Source organism: Mesoplodon bidens (genome assembly GCF_964165515.1).
Source record: "Mesoplodon bidens genome assembly, chromosome: 16".
Classification (NCBI taxonomy): domain Eukaryota; kingdom Metazoa; phylum Chordata; class Mammalia; order Artiodactyla; family Ziphiidae; genus Mesoplodon; species Mesoplodon bidens.
In genome coordinates, this window is record NC_138173.1 from 6,998,638 (window position 1) to 7,018,146 (window position 19,509).

Below are 19,509 nucleotides of genomic sequence, written 5' to 3' on the forward strand. Positions count from 1 at the left end.
TTTTAACGTTCCCTCGGTGTTTATTATCTAGAATTCAACAAAGAACAGCTTTAATGATCTGTGATTTGGTTACCCTAAAGTACAATTTGTACAAGGAAAGCAGGAAAAATGCTTGATTCTTTACGTTTATCAAGTTTTAGAAAAATGAGGTGGTGTCCTAGTATCCTTCGAAGGTAACTGATACACATATATATATACACACACACACATGAAATAATATATCTCTATTACATATGTGTCACTATGAACTCATGGATTTAAGCCCTTCGGATACACTTCGATCCACTGCCCCCATTATTCTTTTCTGGTGTTCAATCTGTCCCATATTTTGCCCAGCTCTTCAGGGTGGCCTTGTGCCCTTTTAATTCACATGCAGTCATTTTTGATACCTTCCTTCCTTGCCAGTCTGACAAGATGGTCCAGGCTCACCTCCCACATTTCCTCCCCTGACTGAGACACTTCTCCAAAGAGCCCTCGCGTCCCTTTTAGTGGAGAGTCGCATGCAGAGTAGCTCACTGCTGCTGAGTTCTAACCAGGCCTTTTCAGAGATCCGAAAATCTTCCTTACCTTTCATTCTGACTGCCCTTGTGCTGAATATGACTAGCTGTATGCTGTTCAAAGTAGTACTCCTCCAAGTTAAGCAGCAGCAAGGAAAATCTTAATTTGGAAAAAAAAAACAAAAAACACGTTTATTTTTTTTTTAAGTATAAGAAAACAGAATATTTCAAGCATGTGTTCCCACAGTGCTTTTCCATCCATTACATCAACAAACACTTATTAAGTGTATATTATATGCCAGGCAGTCTTCTCTATCAAGACAGACCTGCTCAGCTATGCCAAAAATAAAATTGTTTACCAGGTGGATTTATTATTCCTTTACAGAAACTCCAAATTTCATGAAATAAAACCATGTGTAAAACAGATAGCTGGTGGGAACCTGCTCTGTGACGTCCTAGATGGGTGGGATGGGGGTGGGTGGGAGGGAGGTCCAAGAGGGAGGGGCTGTATGTATACATACAGCTGAGTCACTTCACTGTACAGCAGAAACTAACACATCATTGTAAAGCAATTATACTCCAATAAAACAACAACAACAACAACAACAACAAAACTTACTGTTGCCTGAACAGAGCTCGGAGCTTTCCCACCTACAGAGTGCTCCCCACGACTACACACGAGGCTTCCCCACCCCTCTTCCCCACTACACACCGTTCCCCACTGTCATGGCTCGTGGGTGGGTGAATTTCTCTTGCTACTTCCACAAGACCAGTGCCTCTGAGAGGCAGAACTTTAGATATTCCTGTTACAACCAATCTAAGGCTTTGCACACAACAGGTATTTAATAGATAAAACAAGTAAGCTGAACCAAATGGGAATGAAAATCAGTTCTTTTTAAAGCTTTAAGTGATTTAAACTTTTAAAAACAAAATAAAGACAAGATAAAGTAACAGGAAAAGTATTAATTTAGTTGCATGGCCACAGAAACAAATATATGGCAAAGAACTGAAAACAACGGTTTTGTTTGTTTTGTGGTAAGGACCAGGAAACATCAACGGCATCCAGAGTTATGGGGAGAAGTTTTCATGAAAAGTGTGGTACTTGAGATGCATCATGAAGTTCCGGTGTATTAGAGGAAGAAGACACCTAGATTAAATACGGCAGAATAAACATAAGTATTTATTTCTGCTCCCTCTGGAAAAACACTACAATGTGAACAAAAATATTTTTTAAACAGTACCCCCACACACAAAAAATAGTAAAACCCACAGACTAAAGGAAATTGGAGAGACGTAAAAGCAGATGAGAGATACCAATAAATTTGTGAGACACGGAAAGCAGATGGGAGGAATCAGCAGTGATCAGAAGCCAGAAGAGCAGATGCCTCCAGAAAAGGTACCAACCAGGAGAAAACCAAAAGTTCCACAACTGCAGGTATCAGGTACCAAGAAGGTAGGGATGGAGCCTAGGGGGATCGTTGAAAGTCCAAACAAGGCCAGCAGCCAAGATTCCTCCCCTGATGGTTCACCCTACACATGGTTTTTCAGTACCAAAATTAAACAAGAGACTCCAAACTAGGCATCAAGCACAGTGGAGAGCAGCGCTACTGCATGAAAAGATAGTGATTAAACAGAAAGCAGGAAGACATGTATAACACTCTAAGCAGCAGACTGTGGGTTATTTTTGGAAAAAACTAAATAGCCCTAGAGAAAAGACCTATGGATACTAACATTTCAAAGAACCTTCTACAACATCATCCCACAGTTGAAGCCCAACAGAAAAGGCCTACCCACAGTGACACAGAATTACATGCTTCACCCTTAAATATGAATGGACACCCCAAGGTCACCAGCCTCTAATGTGAAAGAACTAGACCAAACAAGCAGAAGAACACAGCTTGAAGGACTAGAGAAAATGAAAAGAAAAGGTCAAAAGACTATAATTAATACCCTTACAAAGAAGAAATTATATCCATGAAACAAGATACTGCTTGCTTTAAAACAAACTGAACCAACAGAAAAATAACTCATAAATTAAAAATGATGACAGCGGGAACTAGCTTTACCATCAAAACAGGCAATTTTTATTGGCCTGTTCTACATTTTAAAAGCCATGAACAAGAATTAATCATAGGCTAAACTTCCAGAGCTCAGTGTAAAATACTCACTATTAATACTTATTCTGAATTTCAGTGCAACCACAAAAGTTCAGATTGGTAGGAGCGTTCTTTGATGCCCGAGATAATTTCCAAGAAGGTATGAATCAGGGAGATACTAAGTACCTTGGCCCTTATTTTTAGCTTGTATATTAATAAGGTGAAACCTTTTGCTTGGGCTGGAACTATGCAACCCTCTCTCCTCCTTCTTCCTCTCCCCACTCCTCCTCTTAGAGAGAGGGTAAAATAACTATTCGTCAATAAGACAATGGCATAATTTTGTTGCTATAAAAACAGCCTTCATATGGGCTTCCCTGGTGGCACAGTGGTTGAGAGTCTGCCTGCTGATGAAGGGGACACGGGTTCGTGCCCCAGTCCGGGAAGATCCCACATGCCGCAGAGCGGCTGGGCCCATGAACCATGGCCGCTGAGCCTGTGCGTCCAGAGCCTGTGCTCTGCAACGGGAGAGGCCACAACAGTGAGAGGCCTGCGTACCGCAAAAAAAAAAAAAAAAAAAAAATAGCCTTCATAGACAACCAGCACTTCCATATAATTTTTAAGATATAATCCTATCTTTAATACTGTTAAAACATCCATACCAGCCAAAGTCATCTACAGATCCAATGTAATCCCTACTAAAATCTCAACGGCATTTACTGCAGAAATAGAAAAAAAAATCCAAAATTTATACATAATCAGAAAGTCAAAACAATCAAGAATGAAAAACAAAGCTGGAAGCCTCACAGTTCCTATATCAAAAGATATTAAAGCTACAGTATTAAAACAGTGTGGTACTGGCATAAAGACAGACATAGAGACCAAAGGAACAGAATGGAGAGCTCAGAACTAAACTCTCATAACTCTGGATCTTTTTGACAAGAGATTCAAAGCCACACAATGGGTAAAGGACAGTCTCTCTTCAACAAATGATGTTAGGAAATCTGGATATTCACATGCAAAAGAATGATATTGAACCCTTCATACTATATATAAAAATTAACTCACAATGGACTAAAGACCTAATTTTAAGACCAGAAACTATAAAACTCCCAGAAGAAAACATAAGGTGAAAGCTTCATGACACTGGATTTGGCAATGATTTCTTGGCTATGACACCAAAAGCACAGGCAACAAAAGCAAAAATAGATAAATGTGACTACATCAGATTTAAAAACTTCTATGCAGCAAAGAAAACAGTCAACAAACTGAGAAGGCAGCCTATAAAACAAGAAAATATTTGCAAACCATATCTGATAAGGAGTTAATATATAGAATATATAAAGGACTCCTACAACTACTCAGCAACAACAACAATTAACCCAATTAAAAAATGGGCAAAGGACTTGAATACGCACTTCTCCAGAGAAGAAGATACGCACATGGCCAGAAAGTGTATGGAAAAGACACTGAACATCACTAATCATCAGGAAAATGCAAATCAAAACCTCATACACTATTAAAAAAATAACAAACATTGGCGAGGATGTGAAGAAATTGCAGGTGGAATTGTAAAATGATACAGTTGCTATGGAAAACAGTATAGAGGTGCCTCAAAAAATTAAGAATAGGGCTTCCCTGGTGGCGCAGTGGTTGAGAGTCCGCCTGCCGGTGTAGGGGACGAGGGTTCGTGCCCCGGTCCGGGAAGATCCCACATGACGCGGAGCAGCTGGGCCTGTGAGCCATGGCCGCTGAGCCTGCGCGTCCGGAGCCTGTGCTCCGCAACGGGAGAGACCACAACAGTGAGAGGCCGGCGTACCGCAAAAAAAAAAAAAAAAAGAAAAGGCTAAAACAGTAAATCTTAGGTGTGTGTTTTTTTTAAGTTTTTTTTTGGATTTTTAAAAATTTTATTTAAGTATCTTATGTGTTTTTTATGCCAATAAAAATATAATCACATCAGCTCTTGTACAACTAAAGTCATTACTTTGGTAAATGAATTCTATCCTCCTTAATTTACCAATATGCCTATTTTGTAAGTAATGTAAAACACATGCTAAAGGGATATAACAAATCATATTATTCAAAGTCAAAGGACTCAGAAACTTTTTTGAGTTTTTCTTATTACTGAAGTATTCAGTTATACCTACTTGAAAATTTTTGTATGTAAAAAGTATTAGTGTAAAGTTTCATGGTGTTGTGAACAATGATTTTCAAAGTGCATTCCATGGAGTAAAAGGTTCCCATCTTTAAAAAAAAGTAAAAATAAAAACAGTTTTATAATTTTATGATCTCCCTCGTTAGTGGTGCCTCAGACTGTAAATTATCTCTTTAGGAGACTCGGGGCCCTGCTCCTGGGTATTCCTTCGTTTACTCCACCTTTTCAGAGGTGTAGTGACATTTTCTTCAGATAAACTGACTCATTCTGCAATTTAACTTCCCTGAAGAAGATGCTGCCCCATCCTCATGTCACCTAAATTGCAAAGCATATACCGTTCAACACTTAACCAACAACGTAAAACAAGTCCACTCCAGGCCAGCCCTCAGAGTTAACCCTGCCTTCACGGCCACCCAACAATTATTCAACACTGATGATAAACAGTATTTATGATGGAGCCAGAAGATGTTGCTAGTCAATCATTTCTAGTTGGAGATGTAAAACTAGCTTCACTGTGCTGAGGAGGATGGAGAGACCGCAGGAAGTGCCAGGACACCTTAGTGACATGTGCATGGCGGGAGAAAGGGCCCGAGTGGCCTGTATGTGCATCTCTCCTCTGAACACCCCACTATCCTTGGATTAAGCTAGACTATAGGGCCCCCACTACCTAGAGAGCTGGTTGAACTAAACTGGGCATTTTTGGTAAACTTCTTAAAATGGCCTCTGAAACAAGGAATGAATTAAGAAAATGTTTAAGAGACAAGAACACGGTCCTGTGACCCACTGTTAGAAACGTGCCCCCAAGGATACATCTGACAGCAACCTCTGAATAGTCAAACAAATCTTACCTAACTAGACGAACATCAACTTCTCCTTTCTCAATTCTGCTATTAAGACATCACAAAACCAAACCTTTTTCTCTGCCAGAGTTCAGCTGAACTAAATCTACTGAATTTTCCTGACCTACCAGTCAGAACTCTGTCAAAAAAGATCAGATTAGCATGAGATGACTTCATACTGAATTCATGCTGGAGACGGATGATGACTTCCTCTTCTAGCCGTTTACAAAAATCTGTCTGATCTAGAATTAGCACTGAACCTACTTATGCACATATGCTCTTTCTGCACCTTTCCAAGTTCCTAGATCATGGAAACAAGCTGTGGTTCCAAACTCAAACTCTCCCAGGAGTTTACACCAGGAGACCTAGGCACGTGGGTGCCCTCTTCATCTTTACCCATCTTCTGAAAGTCTAGCCTGTCACTTTCAGTCTGATGGTATCATTAATAGAATACAAAATAAGAGCCACTTCCTCTGTCATGAGTAATATTTTACACTGCTGGGCTGGGCCCTAGGCAGGAGTCTAGTTTTACACACAACTTCAGAAGACTTAAAAAATATATATATATATATATATATATATATTTTAATCTGTAGCATCGTTTAAAGCAAGCACTCGTCTGGGGCTTTAACTTGCTTGATGCTCACTTATAGGAGTGTGACATAATCTGTCCTTGGTTGTTGCTCTTCTTGCTTTATATATTTTGTTTAAAAATTATAAGCTCGGAGGAACACTACGTGTACCACCATTCTATGTTTATTTGCTTGTCTGATTATTTTGTAACTCTTCACCAAAGACCATTTGGATTGGACGTTCTGAATTATATTTCTGACAGTTTGACAAACTTCCTAGGTCAATATCCTTTTCAGAACTGTCCAGTAATGATCCTGTTTTTTTCCCCTTCCTTGAAACTTATATCTGCCTTCTGAAAAATTTAGTTTCTATGCATGTCAGAATCCTTCTTAATCCCCCTGGGCTTCAACAATAAATAACTTGATAGGACTGCCTTTTCTGATGGTTTCTGTCATTGCTACTTGGTTAATGACTCTTTAATATTCAGAATTTTGAAAAGTTCTCCAGTTCTCTGCCTTAAAATAATTTAAAACTTCAACAAGGGAAGGCAGGAACGGGAACTAGATCTCATCAAGCTTTGGCTAGGTAAGGTCTCTCATGTTCTGTGTTGCCACTTCCTGTTTTCAATCTCTATCAGGTACACATCCACCATTTTTTTCCACCCACTTAGGTGGCCTGTAACAAATGAACACAATTATGTTATCTCTGTTCCTCTTTCCAATAAGTCCTCTGGGTTTTCCCATGTGGCTCATGGACTCCCCCTGCAGACACAGATCTTCTTGGCCTTCAGAGCCCACTGCCTCCCCTCCTAATGGGTCTCCCCTTTTTGAATAGGTCTACAGCTTTTTAGCACTAGATTCTGATCTTGAGTCCCATCCCATCAAGCTTCAGTGACACCTAAACACATATTAATCCCCTTTTGTAATAAAACTTGACTCATTTTATTATCCATGTTCTATGCATTTTTGCATAGAGACATCTGAGTGATTAAATATTATTTCTAGCCCCTGAACCAACTGTTTTCTCATGTAAATTACTGGCCCTTCCCCCCTGGAGCAGCATTTCATGCCCACTGTCCCCCAGTGTAACCAATTTCACTGTTTCATCTGGCCTTCTGATCCCTTCCCTTGGGCGTAAGTTTACAACTCTCTCTATCAGACCCTAGGAAATTACATTCTCCTTTGACTATGTGAGATGCAGTTACTTCCTGGCCAAGATGGTTCAGATACCCAAATCCCTTTCACTGACACCATCCATAAAGCCAGTCGTTTCTATTTTCAAGTCTCAACAACCTATGAGAACAAATGGCCAAAGTATCACCTATGCTCTCAAAGTCTTTCAATTTCTTCACCAAGGGTCACAGCCCCAGGGAGGATACTTCCATGAGCCTTCTCTACACTATCAAGAAGATAAAAGGTGGAAGATAAGTTTGAAGGAACAGACAACAAGAAATCTAGATGAATGCTTAATTACTATAATCTACAACAGTGCTTCTCGAACTTTAAGCATCTGGGGATCTTGTTAAAATGCAGATTCTGGGGCTTCCCTGCTGGCGCAGTGGTTGAGAGTCCGCCTGCCGATGCAGGGGACATGGGTTCGTGCCCCGGTCGGGGAAGATCCCACATGCCTCGGAGCGGCTGGGCCCGTGAGCCATGGCCGCTGAGCCTGTGCTCCACAACGGGAGAGGCCACAACAGTGAGAGGTCCGTGTACAGCAAAAAAAAAAAAAAAAAAAAAATGCAGATTCTGGGGGACTTCCCTGGTGGTCCAGTGGTTAAGACTCTGTGCTCCCAATGCAGGGGGCGTGGATTCGATCCCTGGTCGGTGAACTAAGAGCCCACGTGCTGTGTGGTGCAGCCAAAAGAAAAGAAAAAAATCAAATTAAAAAAAAAGACAAAAAAAAAAGCAGATACTGATGCGGAAGATCTGAGTGGAGGCTGAAATTCTGTATTTTCTAACAAGTTCCCAGGCAGAGCTGATGGGATGGCCCATGGACCACACTTAGTAACAAGGTACTAATGTCGCCATAAACCAGGCGTGGAGCATTCCTGAATCATACTAAGTTTCAGAGATACCATAAAAATAAGCACTGGCCTAGGATTTAAAACAGAAGCAGCATGCTGTGGCAGAAAAGGGGCTGGACTGGATCAGAGGACATTTGCTCTAGGCTTAGTGCAGCCATGTCTTGGCTTTGGACTTTTAGTGAAACCACTTTGCTTACTCAGGCCTCCAACTATAAAGTGAGGGGAGGGAGCTATAGATTAGATTACCTCAGAAGTCCTTCCTTAACCAGTGGGTTTATAGATTAAATAAACCTGGGCTTAAAGAAATCAGCAGGGATTCCATTTCAGGCATCACGGCAGATTAGATGTCCAAAGAAACAATCTCGATACAGATCCTCTAAAACTGCTGGATAAATTGCTAAAAATTTCAAATGCTTGGCTGAGGTGATAGAAAAGTAAGGGAAAGTCTTAGAAGAGAGAAACAAAAGTCAGCAGGCACTGGAGCAGTCTTTTCCCAACTCTGAGTAACAGAGCCTGAATTCAGGAGGGGCCAGTCATGGGGGGAGGAGGAGGGAGTAGAAAAAGCTAGGATCCCTAAAGTAACACCCTTTGAGGGTGGAAATAAAAAGCCACCCACCCTACTTTCCCCAGAGGGATATGGTAGGACCTTGGCTCTGGCTGGGGACAAAATAAGTTTCCTCTAGAGTCTGAAACCACAAGCCTACCTTGACACACGTTCGGGGCTAGAATTCACACTACCTTTTTAGCCAAATAAAACTCAAAACAAACCACTGTGGTCTCTCCCCCAACCCCAGGCAGATATACATGCAAACACTTTCTGGAAAAATACACTTTAAACCCAGATCTCCAAGAATTCCCGAAAATAACTCAAGGAACAAAAGGCCACAATCCAAAATCATAAATCAAGTGAGGAAGTAAGATTACTGAATGGCGGTCAGTACAAGTAGCAAACTACTCAATGAAACCTGTAAAGGCTACAGATAATTATTTTCTGTATCTGATCATTACAAGGATAAGTTTAAAGAAATAGAAGGACATCAAAAATACAAGAAAGGAACACACTTTTATCAAAAATGATCAGGCAGGGCTTCCCTGGTGGCGCAGTAGTTGAGAGTCCGCCTGCCGATGCAGGGGACACGGGTTCGTGCCCCGGTCCAGGAAGTTCCCACATGCCGCGGAGCGGCTGGGCCCGTGAGCCATGGCCGCTGAGCCTGCGCTCCACAACGGGAGAGGCCACAACAGTGAGAGGCCCGCGTACCGCAAAAAAAAAAAAAAAAAAGAGATCAGGCAATTGTGAGCCACCCAAACAAAACTAGAAATTTAAAAATGTAATAAGTGAAATTAAAACTTTCGAGGGTTAGACAGCAAATTAGGCAACTAGAAGAAAAAAATTAGTAAACTGTAAGATGGATTTAAATAAGCCACAATGCAGCACAGAAAAAATCAAGTATTAAACAGTCATTTTGAGATATTAAAAGAATGGGGAGAAGCAATATTCCAAGAGCTAAAGGCTTGGCTACAAATTTTCCAAAAGTATTCCAGCTTTAGGAACCCCATCCAGGAGAGAGGAATAGAAGGAAATGTCTGTATAGACAAACAGCAAAACACTACAAAGAAGAGATCTTAAAAGCAGCCAGGGAAAAGGCAGATTCCTTACAAATAGCAATGAGACGAATGACAAGGGTTTGCTGCAGGCTGGTCTCCCAGAACGGAAGGTGGCCGCCCACAAAGCTCCATAGAGACCTGCCCTGCCCTGTGTTAAACGCAACAGTCTGGTTCAACAAGATTGAACCCCTGGGACTTCCCTGGTGGCGCAGTGGATAAGACTCCGTGCTCCCAATGCAGGGGGCCCGGGTTCGGTCCTTGGTCAGGGAACTAGATCCCACATGCATGCCGCAACTAAGGAGCCCGCCTGCCGCAGCTAAGACCCAGCACAACCAAATAAATAAATAAATACATCAATATTAAAAACAAAACAACAAGGTTGGACCCCAGTACCTTGATCATGCCAGAGGACGTGTTGGCAGCTCCCTAACCGTGAACACAGACACGTGAACCTACCCGGCCATATTATGCAGACTCAAGTGCAATGCTTAGACAGCCCCCAGTCAAGCCAGGGAAGGGACCAGGCCAACCCACAGCCACAAATGTTGCACTGGGCCTGGCGAGCAAGGGTCCATCCATCACAGCGTAACTCCGCTGTGTCCCAGCCCTGGGTCACCCCATGGGGTCCGGGCTTCTCCTGGAGTCCGCAGCCTGACCCTGCCAGGGAACTAAGAGCCACACCAGGAGGGCACGGCGCATCTGTTACTGACCTCTCTCTCCTGTGTTGAGTCTCCCCCACCAATGTTGCTCCAGCAAAAGCCTGATGCATATTACTGGCCATTTGACTTCATTTGCAGAATCTTCAAAAGGCTGAGAGAAGTATACATCCAGCAAAACCGATTTTCAAAACAAGGGCAATATAGGGACATGTTCAGACAGACAAAAACAAACATAGTTTACTATCATCAGACCCTCATCAGGGGAACTTCTAAAGAACATTCTTCAGGAAAGAGAAAATTCTGGAGGGAAGATATTATATGCAAGAAGGAATGCCAAGACAATGGTAAATATGCATGTAAACTATACAAGCATTAGTAATTATAATGTCTAATTTGTAGACTTAAAATATATTGAAAATACTGGACAATAACAGACTATAATTTTTTTTTGTGTGTGTGGTACACAGGCCTCTCACTGGCAATTGTAAGCAACCCAAACAAAACTAGAAATTGAAAAATATAATTTGTCAATTTATTTGAGTTGTGGCCTCTCCTATTGTGGAGCACAGGCTCCGGACGCACAGGCTCAGCTGCCATGGCTCACGGGCCCCGCCGCTCTGCGGCATGTGGGATCTTCCCAGACCAGGGCATGAACCCGCGTCCCCTGCATCAGCAGGCAGACTCTCAACCACTGCGCCACCAGGGAAGCCCCAGACTATAATTTAAGATGGGCCAACAGGAATTAAGTGTTCCAAGGTCCCAATATTGTTAGGAAGGAGGGTAAAGAGAATGATTAGCCTCAGACCTTAAGTTAAATATTAATGTTAAAATTTCGAGGGTAAGCACTAGAGAAACAGAAACAGTATATAACTTCCACACTCTTCAGGAAAAATGAAAGGGAACAAGGGGATCTTAGTTAATCCAAACAAAGGAAAAATAAGAAAAAATTAAAGAACAAAATCAAAAAGTAAAAATGATTCCAAATTGGTAATATTAACAAACGTAAGTGGACTAATCTGTCAAGACAAGAAGTATCAGAACAAATTAATAAAAAGTCCAACTACAAACTATTTATAAGAAATAAGCCTAAAATCTAAAGACAAGTTGGAAGTAAAAGAATGAAAAATTATATATAATGCAAATAACCAAAAGAAAACTAATATAGTTATATTAATATCAGACAAAATAGAAAAAAATCATTACTAGGAATGAGGAGGTTGTTATCCACTGATGAAAGATTCAATCTGCTAAGAAGACATCAATTCTAAGCTTAAATAGACTTAATAACATACTCCTGAAAACAGTTACAGCAGAAATTGATAGAAATACAAGGTGAAGTTAGCATCATGAACCCTCTCTCAATCAGAAAAAATTCATTCAAGATCTAAACTAACAAGCTTAACGTAATAGATATATATACAGAATCCTGTACCAATATTAATATACATCTATTTTCCACCTCACATCAAACATTTGTGAAGACTGACTACATACTAAGTCACAATACAAAATTTCAGAGTATTAGTATTATACAGATCCCAATCACTGAACACATGTTAAAAATTTTTTTTAAAAAGATAACTTTCAAAATCTATGAGTTGGAAATGTTAAATATCTGATGAGCAAAAGATGAAATCACAGTGGCATTTAGGAAAAAAACAAGCGATGAATTCCTTAAATGCCCATTTTATATCACATTTGAAAAACCATACAGCCAACACACTCAGAATCCATTTATGGAAGATTCTGGTGTCTTCTTAAGTGGTAGCCATTTTGGAAGACGCTAATTTGAGACAGTAATAAGGGAATAAGGTGATAGGCTAGTAACGGATTTTGGGTAAAGCCAGTATAAATTCTAAGTTAATCAAAAATTAGCAACATCTATTTCCACTTTCACTGTTTTTTTTTGTTATGTAAGAATAACTATGATGTAAAGAAATAGGATTTATGTCGATTTCTCTCAGCCCATCAGCAGTCCTGACTGAGTGCTGATTCTGCAGTTTATCTCCATTTTCGACACCTGGCAAATCCCAGAGAGGTATTAAAGGAATAGGATGACCAGTCTTAAAAACGAAAGATTAAACCAGAGTCTAACAAATCATTTTGCCATCTCAGCAAGTATTTTCAGTATAACAAATACAGAATCAATTGACAAAATAAACCTATTAAGTAAAAGATATGTAATATCAGCCAAGAAATTTAATATCAGCATAAGCAAGAGAATTATCCACATGGAATGTTTGAAGCAAAGTTGAAGTCTAAGGAATGCCTGTAAAACGATTCATGTAATATGTGAGCCCAATACAGAACTCATCATCATCATGTTTTATCCTGGAATGGCAGCTTACAAGCCACAGCTAAGTAATTTGTTCTGTGACACTTAGAGAGAAAACTGACTCTCTTCCAGTGCGGACATGCCTCAACTATCTCAATTTCTATATCATCCAAAAAGAAAACAGCTGTGGTTCCACCACACCACTCTTAGATGTGAAGGTAAAAATATACAATTAGCTTACTCCTAAATCTTGAAATAGAAATATCTTAAATAGCAGCTGTTTGTAGAATATCCTCATATGCTAGCCCACTGTACACATCTGCCATTCCCAACAATTCCAAGGGAAGCTATGTGAATTGTCTTTTTAGATTTTTTTGCATTTATCTTAACACCAGCAATGGACATTCTAGAACACCAGTAAGATCAATATGGTTCCTTCCCACTAAGTCTTAAGCGGGATAACAGGTTACTTAATCTGAACAGCCAGTACCTCTTGTTTTCTAATACTGAAAACTACCCAAAGCATTTCCTTATAGCATCACCAATAAATGATACCACTGTATAGTTGTTTAAATCAGAAACCTGAGAGTAGGACTGCTATGTTTAGCAAGTAAAAATACAGGACACCTAGTTAAACTGGAATTTCAGATAAATTACAAACTTTTTTTAGTATAAGTACATACCAAATATCACAGGGGACATACTTATATAAAAGGTTACTCACTGTTCATCTGAAATCCAAGTTTAACTGGGCATCCTGTATTTTATCTGAGAACTCTAAGCTGGGATTCTTCCTCTATTGCCTTCTACATGCAGTCCACTCCGCTAAGACTTATCAATGCTACTTCCTAAAAACATCTAAAATCCATCCACACGGGCTTCCCTGGTGGCGCAATGGTTAAGAATCCGCCTGCCGATGCAGGGGACATGGGTTCGATTCCCTGATCTGGGAAGATCCCACATGCCGCGGAGCAACTAAGCCCGTGCGCCACTACTGAGCCTGCGTTCTAGAACCCACATGCCACAACTACTGAGCCCACGAGCCACAACTACTGAAGCCCGCGCGCCTAGAGCCCGTGCTCTGCAACGAGAAGCCACCGCAATGAGAAGCCCGCGCACCGCAACGAAGAGTAGCCCCCGCTCGCCACAACTAAAGAAAGCCCGTGTGTAGCAACGAAGACCCAACACAGCCAAAAATAAATAAACAAATAAAAAATAAAAATAAAATACATTCGTTTTTCTCCATTTCTTCTGCCACCACCTTGGTCTAAGCCACAATCTAAGAATCTCCCAACAGCCTCTCTGCTTCTACTTTTGTAGAAATATCACTTATTCTAAATATATCAGCATTTATTTCTCTTAGTATGAAGTTGATGCTAACTTCAAGTTTCTCCTTTCTGGATCATTATTGGGTAGCAGTAGAAATCTCAAATCTCTAAAGCAGTGTGACAGGGACCAATGAAACTGCAACTCTGAAGAGGTGAGGCTTTCACAGTGACCTCTGAAACAGTTCCAAGGAAAGTAACAGTTCTCTTGGGTGTGCAGGAGTCAATGACCTCTGTCAACCATTTTGCTAATTGGTGTTTATTGCCACAGAGAGATAAGCTAGGTGGAAAAACCTGTGCAGCCACGGTAAATTTGGGGCTCAATAAAGTTGGTTTAAAATACTCGTCTTGAGACTTCCCTGGTGGTCCAGTGGTTAAAAATCCGTCTTGCAATGCAGAGAACGCGGCTTCGATCCCTGGTCAGGGAACTAAGATCCCACATGCCGCGGCGCTACTGAGCCCTTGCACTACAACAAGAGAGCCCATGTGCCTTATCTACAGAGCTCATGTGCTCCGGAGCCCATGTGCCACAACTAGAGAGAAGCCCGCACGCTGCAACAAAGAGCCCACTGCAACGAAAGATCCCATGTACTGCAACTAAGACCCAATGCAGCCAAAAAAAAAAAAAAAAAAAAAACCAAATAAATATTTTAAAATAAAATACTCTTGTCTTTCAGAGAGAATTCTAAGATTTAGAAAGAGACTGCTTGTGAGACATATTCCTGTCATTTAAACTGCTATTCTAGGGACACCTGGTTAGTGTACCCATCAACCCATGGCTGCAAAGCCACGGGGCAGGGCATTAGAGAATTTGGGCAGTCAGGAAGTAGGATTCAAATAAAAATATGTGGCACTGACTTTGTCCAATTACCGATGCTTAAGAACAGTTGCTGCCTCCTGACTGATGAATAATTATTTTGTTGGGAGAGCCACAGTCATCCCTGAGGGCTGCTAGCCTGGCACGCTGCCCAATCAATGGACACCAACAAAGCAGCTTATACACAGACATGCCAGTGCAGACTTTAAGACTTGTGTGACGCTGCAGAGCCGTACAAGCTAACCAAATTAAACACAAATTACTGTCGTAGAAATAACTGGCAGGTCTAAAGAAAGCAGGATTCCCTGTATATCAAAGAAGCCATAGAATTGTTACAAATGACTCTTAGATCATAGGACATGATGGCAATTCAAGTGTTTCAAAGTTCTCACAATGTAAATTTGAACATTCATCTATTTAATACAGAATACCAAGTCAATGTTGTTGGTACTGAACAAAGAAACTATTCATACTCTCTCCACATGAAACAAGCATTACAAACGAAGTCCCAAAAGCCTCTTACAAGAGTGAGTTACTTCATTCAGGATCCAGTTATCATTACTCAATAAACAAGCCTGTTTGTGGATAAAGCCTAATCACGCTACCAAAATCGTTCTTGGAAGCCCTATCCAAGATACGTTTTTTTGGTATATCTCCTTCTCTACAGTGGAAAATGAAATGCCAGGCTATGGATATCCTGGCAGAGGCCAACATTAGAGATGAGAAAAGGGTATGAATGTTTGCACCGGGGTCCAGTCAATCCCCAAAGAAGTGTGGGCGCTGCGAGATTGCACAAGCCTTAAAGTCTGCACTTGTTATCTCATGTATAATCTGCTTCGTTGGTCCCCACTGATCACACAACATCAGGGCAGGCTAGCAGCGCTCCGAGATAACTGGCTCCCACATCCAAAATACTCTGTAAAATGACTCATTCCCAGCTCCTTTTGGCACCTGGGACCACAGACCCAAGGACCAGCAAGCTGTTTCACTAGAAATGCACTGGAAGTCTACTTAGAAGTGAGCTTTCTCATAAGGGACTTCCCTTGGAGGCTGAGGATCAGAAACTCTTGAACCGTAACTGCTTCGAGGCCATTTCAGCCTTTGCTCGTGGGACCCCAAATCCTCACCGGGATGCCGGTGATCATGACCGCTGTGCCTCAGGGCTCAGGAGTTCAGAGCCTCCACATGCGCTTACAATAAGGTCCACTGCTCGGCAGACAACGTCTGGCGGGTTGGACCCGGGCTTTTCTCAGAATCAGGCCTCCCTCAGAGGCCCTCTCCCAGCCCAGGAGGGCTGGGATCTACCCAGGCATTTGCTTGAAGGCTAAAGTCCGCGGTAACAAGACGCGGTGATGGGGGGCACCTGCGTCTACCCCGCAGGCGGGGGGGTCCCCGAGCCGCGCGCTGCCGCCCGAGAGTACAAGCCGGCGGCAGGGGGCCGAGCGCTGGAACCCGACGCCGTGGGCCTGGGGGTGCGCATCGGGGGTCCGCCGAGCCCACTTACACCCCCACGCCCCCCACACACACCCGCGCGGCCCCTTCCGGGTGAAACGCGCCGCGGCGGCGGGACCCGCGTGGCCGGCCGGGCTCCGCCTGCGCTCGGCTCCGCCGCGGGATGGGCCCCGGTCCGGCTCCCGCTGCTGCCCCCGCGGCCTCGGGCCCCCAGCGGGCCCGGCCTCCGCCCGCGGCTCGGCCCTTCCCCGGGGCCGGGCGCTCACCTCTCCTTGGAGTAGAGCTGCAGCTGCAGCTCGCGCGGCTTCTTCCGGATAAACGCCATGGAGGGAGGGAGGGAGTGCCGCGCGGGCGGGGCGGGGCGCGCGCGGCTCCGGCTCCGGCTCCTCCGGCGCTCCGCTGCGCCGCCGGCCGAGGAGGTCGGGGAGCCGCGGAGGCGGGCCCGGCAGCCGGCCTGCGAGGCCCGGCCGGGAGAGCGCGCCTGCGGCCTGGCGTCCCGAAGCCCACGCTGCGCCCGGCGTCCGGCAGAGCTCACCGCCGCATCCTCTCGGCGTGGGGACTCGGGGCGCCGTGACTCAGGCCGGAGGAGGGGCGCGCAGTCACCCGAGGCGCCCCGAGCTCAGCCGCCGGGTGCCCGGGACTCAGAGGCCGGCCTAGGGTCTCTCCTTAGGCCCCAAACGTCCGCGACTTCACCAGCTACCCCGCAGCTCCGTTTTACGCTTGAAGACGGAAGGCGGCCCGTAACCTCTGCCAATTTGTTGGCCACAGGGGTTCCGAGTAACATTTGGGCCTTTAATCTCTTGGTAATTGAAATAATTAGTCACATGACTTTCTCATTTTCTTAACAGCTTTATATAACTCACATGCCAAATAATTCAGCTATTTATAGTGTACCATTCAATGGTGTTTAGTATATTCACAGGTATGTCCAATTATCATTAGAGTTGAAACTAAGCAGGACCCGCGGGGCTGGAGGATCCTGGGTGCCAAAGCCTTGTCGTGCTCCTTGTTTTTTGTTTGAAGAAAAAGGCTTTGGTCTCCTAGGCCTTCGCTGAGTTGCAAAGGGCAGATTCAAACAGCTACTAATCAGGGAAGTGAGGGAAGGCAGAAACAAAGGAAAAGCGGTCAAACAATAGTGCTTCTACCAAGCAAAGGCCTAGTTCCTCCTCAAGGGAAACACATAACCTATCTTTGAGCTCAGAATCCTGTAGGAACTAAGGCCCCCAACCAGGTGGAGGATGGTAACTTCAGGCTGAGCCCAGGATTCCTGGAGCTCCGCCCTGTGACCTCCACCAACCAATCAGATAAGTCACACACCCTTCGTCGCTCACCCCAAATTTCGCCTATTAAAAACTCTTCCCTGAAAACCATCCCGGGGGTTCAGGTCTTTTGAGCACGGGCCACCGGTTCTTCTCGGCTGGCCCCTGCAGTTAGCCTTTCTCTGCTCCAGACGTTTTCGGTTTGCGCGGCCTTAACTGTGCGTCAGGCCCGCGAACTTGGGTTTGTCAGCGCATTTTGGAACATTTGCACCACCTGAAGAAACCCACCCACTAATACCCTTTAGTTATCCCTGCAAGCCTCCCAACCCCATCAAACACTAATCAACTTAGTCTCTAGGAATGTGCCTATTCTGGACATCTCATAACATGCAATCATAGATTATATAGCCTTTCATGTCTGGCTTCTTTCATTTAGCATAATGTCTCCAAGGTTCCTCTCCATACTGTAAACAGATAGGGTGAGGGGGTCCACAGAGAAAGTGAACCAGGCATGGCTTTCTAGACATAAGCCTAAGCCCTTTTGTGATCTAAGCCTGGACACAATGCTTGTCCTTGAACCGGTCTCAGTAATAATGAACTTAAGAGAACAAAAGGACAAACTTGTCAGGCAGGAGAAGCAACAACAGCAAAGATAACAAATCAGTTGTAAAGACTCCCAGTTCTATTTCAATGGTAAAGACTAGCCTAGAACACTGCCTTGAGCTGTTCTGCAGAATTTAAATCCCCGCCCCCGGTGCCCAACCACCAGATCAAGTGGAATCTAAGGGATGATGATGGTGACCTTTTCTGACGCTCGACTTCAATCAACTAAAGTTTGCACTCTGCCTACGGCCCAAGCCCCTTCATGAATATGCATGTACCCATAGCACAGGACTTCCCTAATTTTGTTGTTTGGAGAGACTGCTTCAGGAAACACTCGCAGTGTTCTCCTTATTCACTGCAGGTCATAATAAACCCTTTCTTCTCCCAGTCTTTGGCTTGGTTGTGTCTTTTGCCTCTACAACCACCAAGAGGTGAACCCAGTTTTCGGGTAACAGTACGTCATTCCTTTTTATGGCTGAGTAATACTCCATTGTATGGATTTACCACATTTTGGTAATCCATTCAGCAGTTGAACACTTCAGTTGTTTACACCACTTGGCTATTATGAATAATACTATGAACATTCGTACAAGTTTTTGTATGGACATGTGTTTTCATTTCTGTTGACTACACACCTAGGAGTTCCATTTCCACCAGCAGTCTATAAGGATTCCAATTTCTTCACATCCTCGGCAACACTTGTTATTATCTGACTTTTTGATTATAGCTATCCTAGTGGATGTGAGTTGTGACTCCTTAATATATCCTAAGAATGAGCCTGTGGTGGTTCACCTTTGAGGGATTCTTAAATAACAAACTTTAAGTTGTATATATGCTGACACATACCTAATATTGTCTTACAGACCAGGTTCTGAAGGGTTAAATTTTTAAAGCTTCAAGGGCAATGTGTATTTCAGCTCTCTAGTATGTGGAAAACAATATGCATAAGGTGGCCACCATTACAATTTTTTGGAATGAATAAAGGTACATGAGTGCCCTGTGACCTGGATTGAGTCTAATTGAAACCGTGGACCTCATATTAGGACTTGAACCCATGTGCCAGGACTGGAACTCAGCCAAAACCCAAATTGGGACTTGAACCCAGAACCTTTTGAGATCACACACCTGGTCTCAGGACTTAATGAAGCTCAGGTTCTTTTTTTTTTTTTTTTTACATCTTTATTGGAGTATAATTGGTTTACAATGGTGTGTTGCTGCTGCTTTGTAACAAAGTGAATCAGTTATACATATACATATATTCCCATATCCCTTCCCTCTTGCATCTCCCGAAGCTCAGGTTCTTTATGTCTCATCACAGAAAGAATTCAGTGAGT

General features: G+C 43.1%; 1 protein-coding gene across 4 annotated transcripts in view; it reads right to left on the minus strand.

The window, feature by feature from the left end:
• The window catches only part of NSMAF (neutral sphingomyelinase activation associated factor), a 62,110-nt gene extending 45,393 nt beyond the window's left edge, over positions 1 to 16,717 (minus strand). For 2 of the 4 annotated variants that reach the window (XM_081258139.1, XM_081258138.1), the window contains exons 1-3: positions 16,580 to 16,662; positions 10,496 to 10,595; positions 568 to 657 (exon numbers count right to left, since the gene is read on the minus strand). In XM_081258139.1, the coding sequence (XP_081114265.1) occupies positions 568 to 657; positions 10,496 to 10,566 (161 nt within the window). In that variant the 5' untranslated portion in view covers positions 10,567 to 10,595; positions 16,580 to 16,662. Of the gene's footprint in view, positions 1 to 567; positions 658 to 10,495; positions 10,596 to 16,579 lie in introns of all 4 variants that reach the window. The other 2 variants (XM_081258141.1, XM_081258140.1) reach the window with 2 other exon arrangements.
• Between the last annotated feature and the right edge of the window lie 2,792 nt (positions 16,718 to 19,509).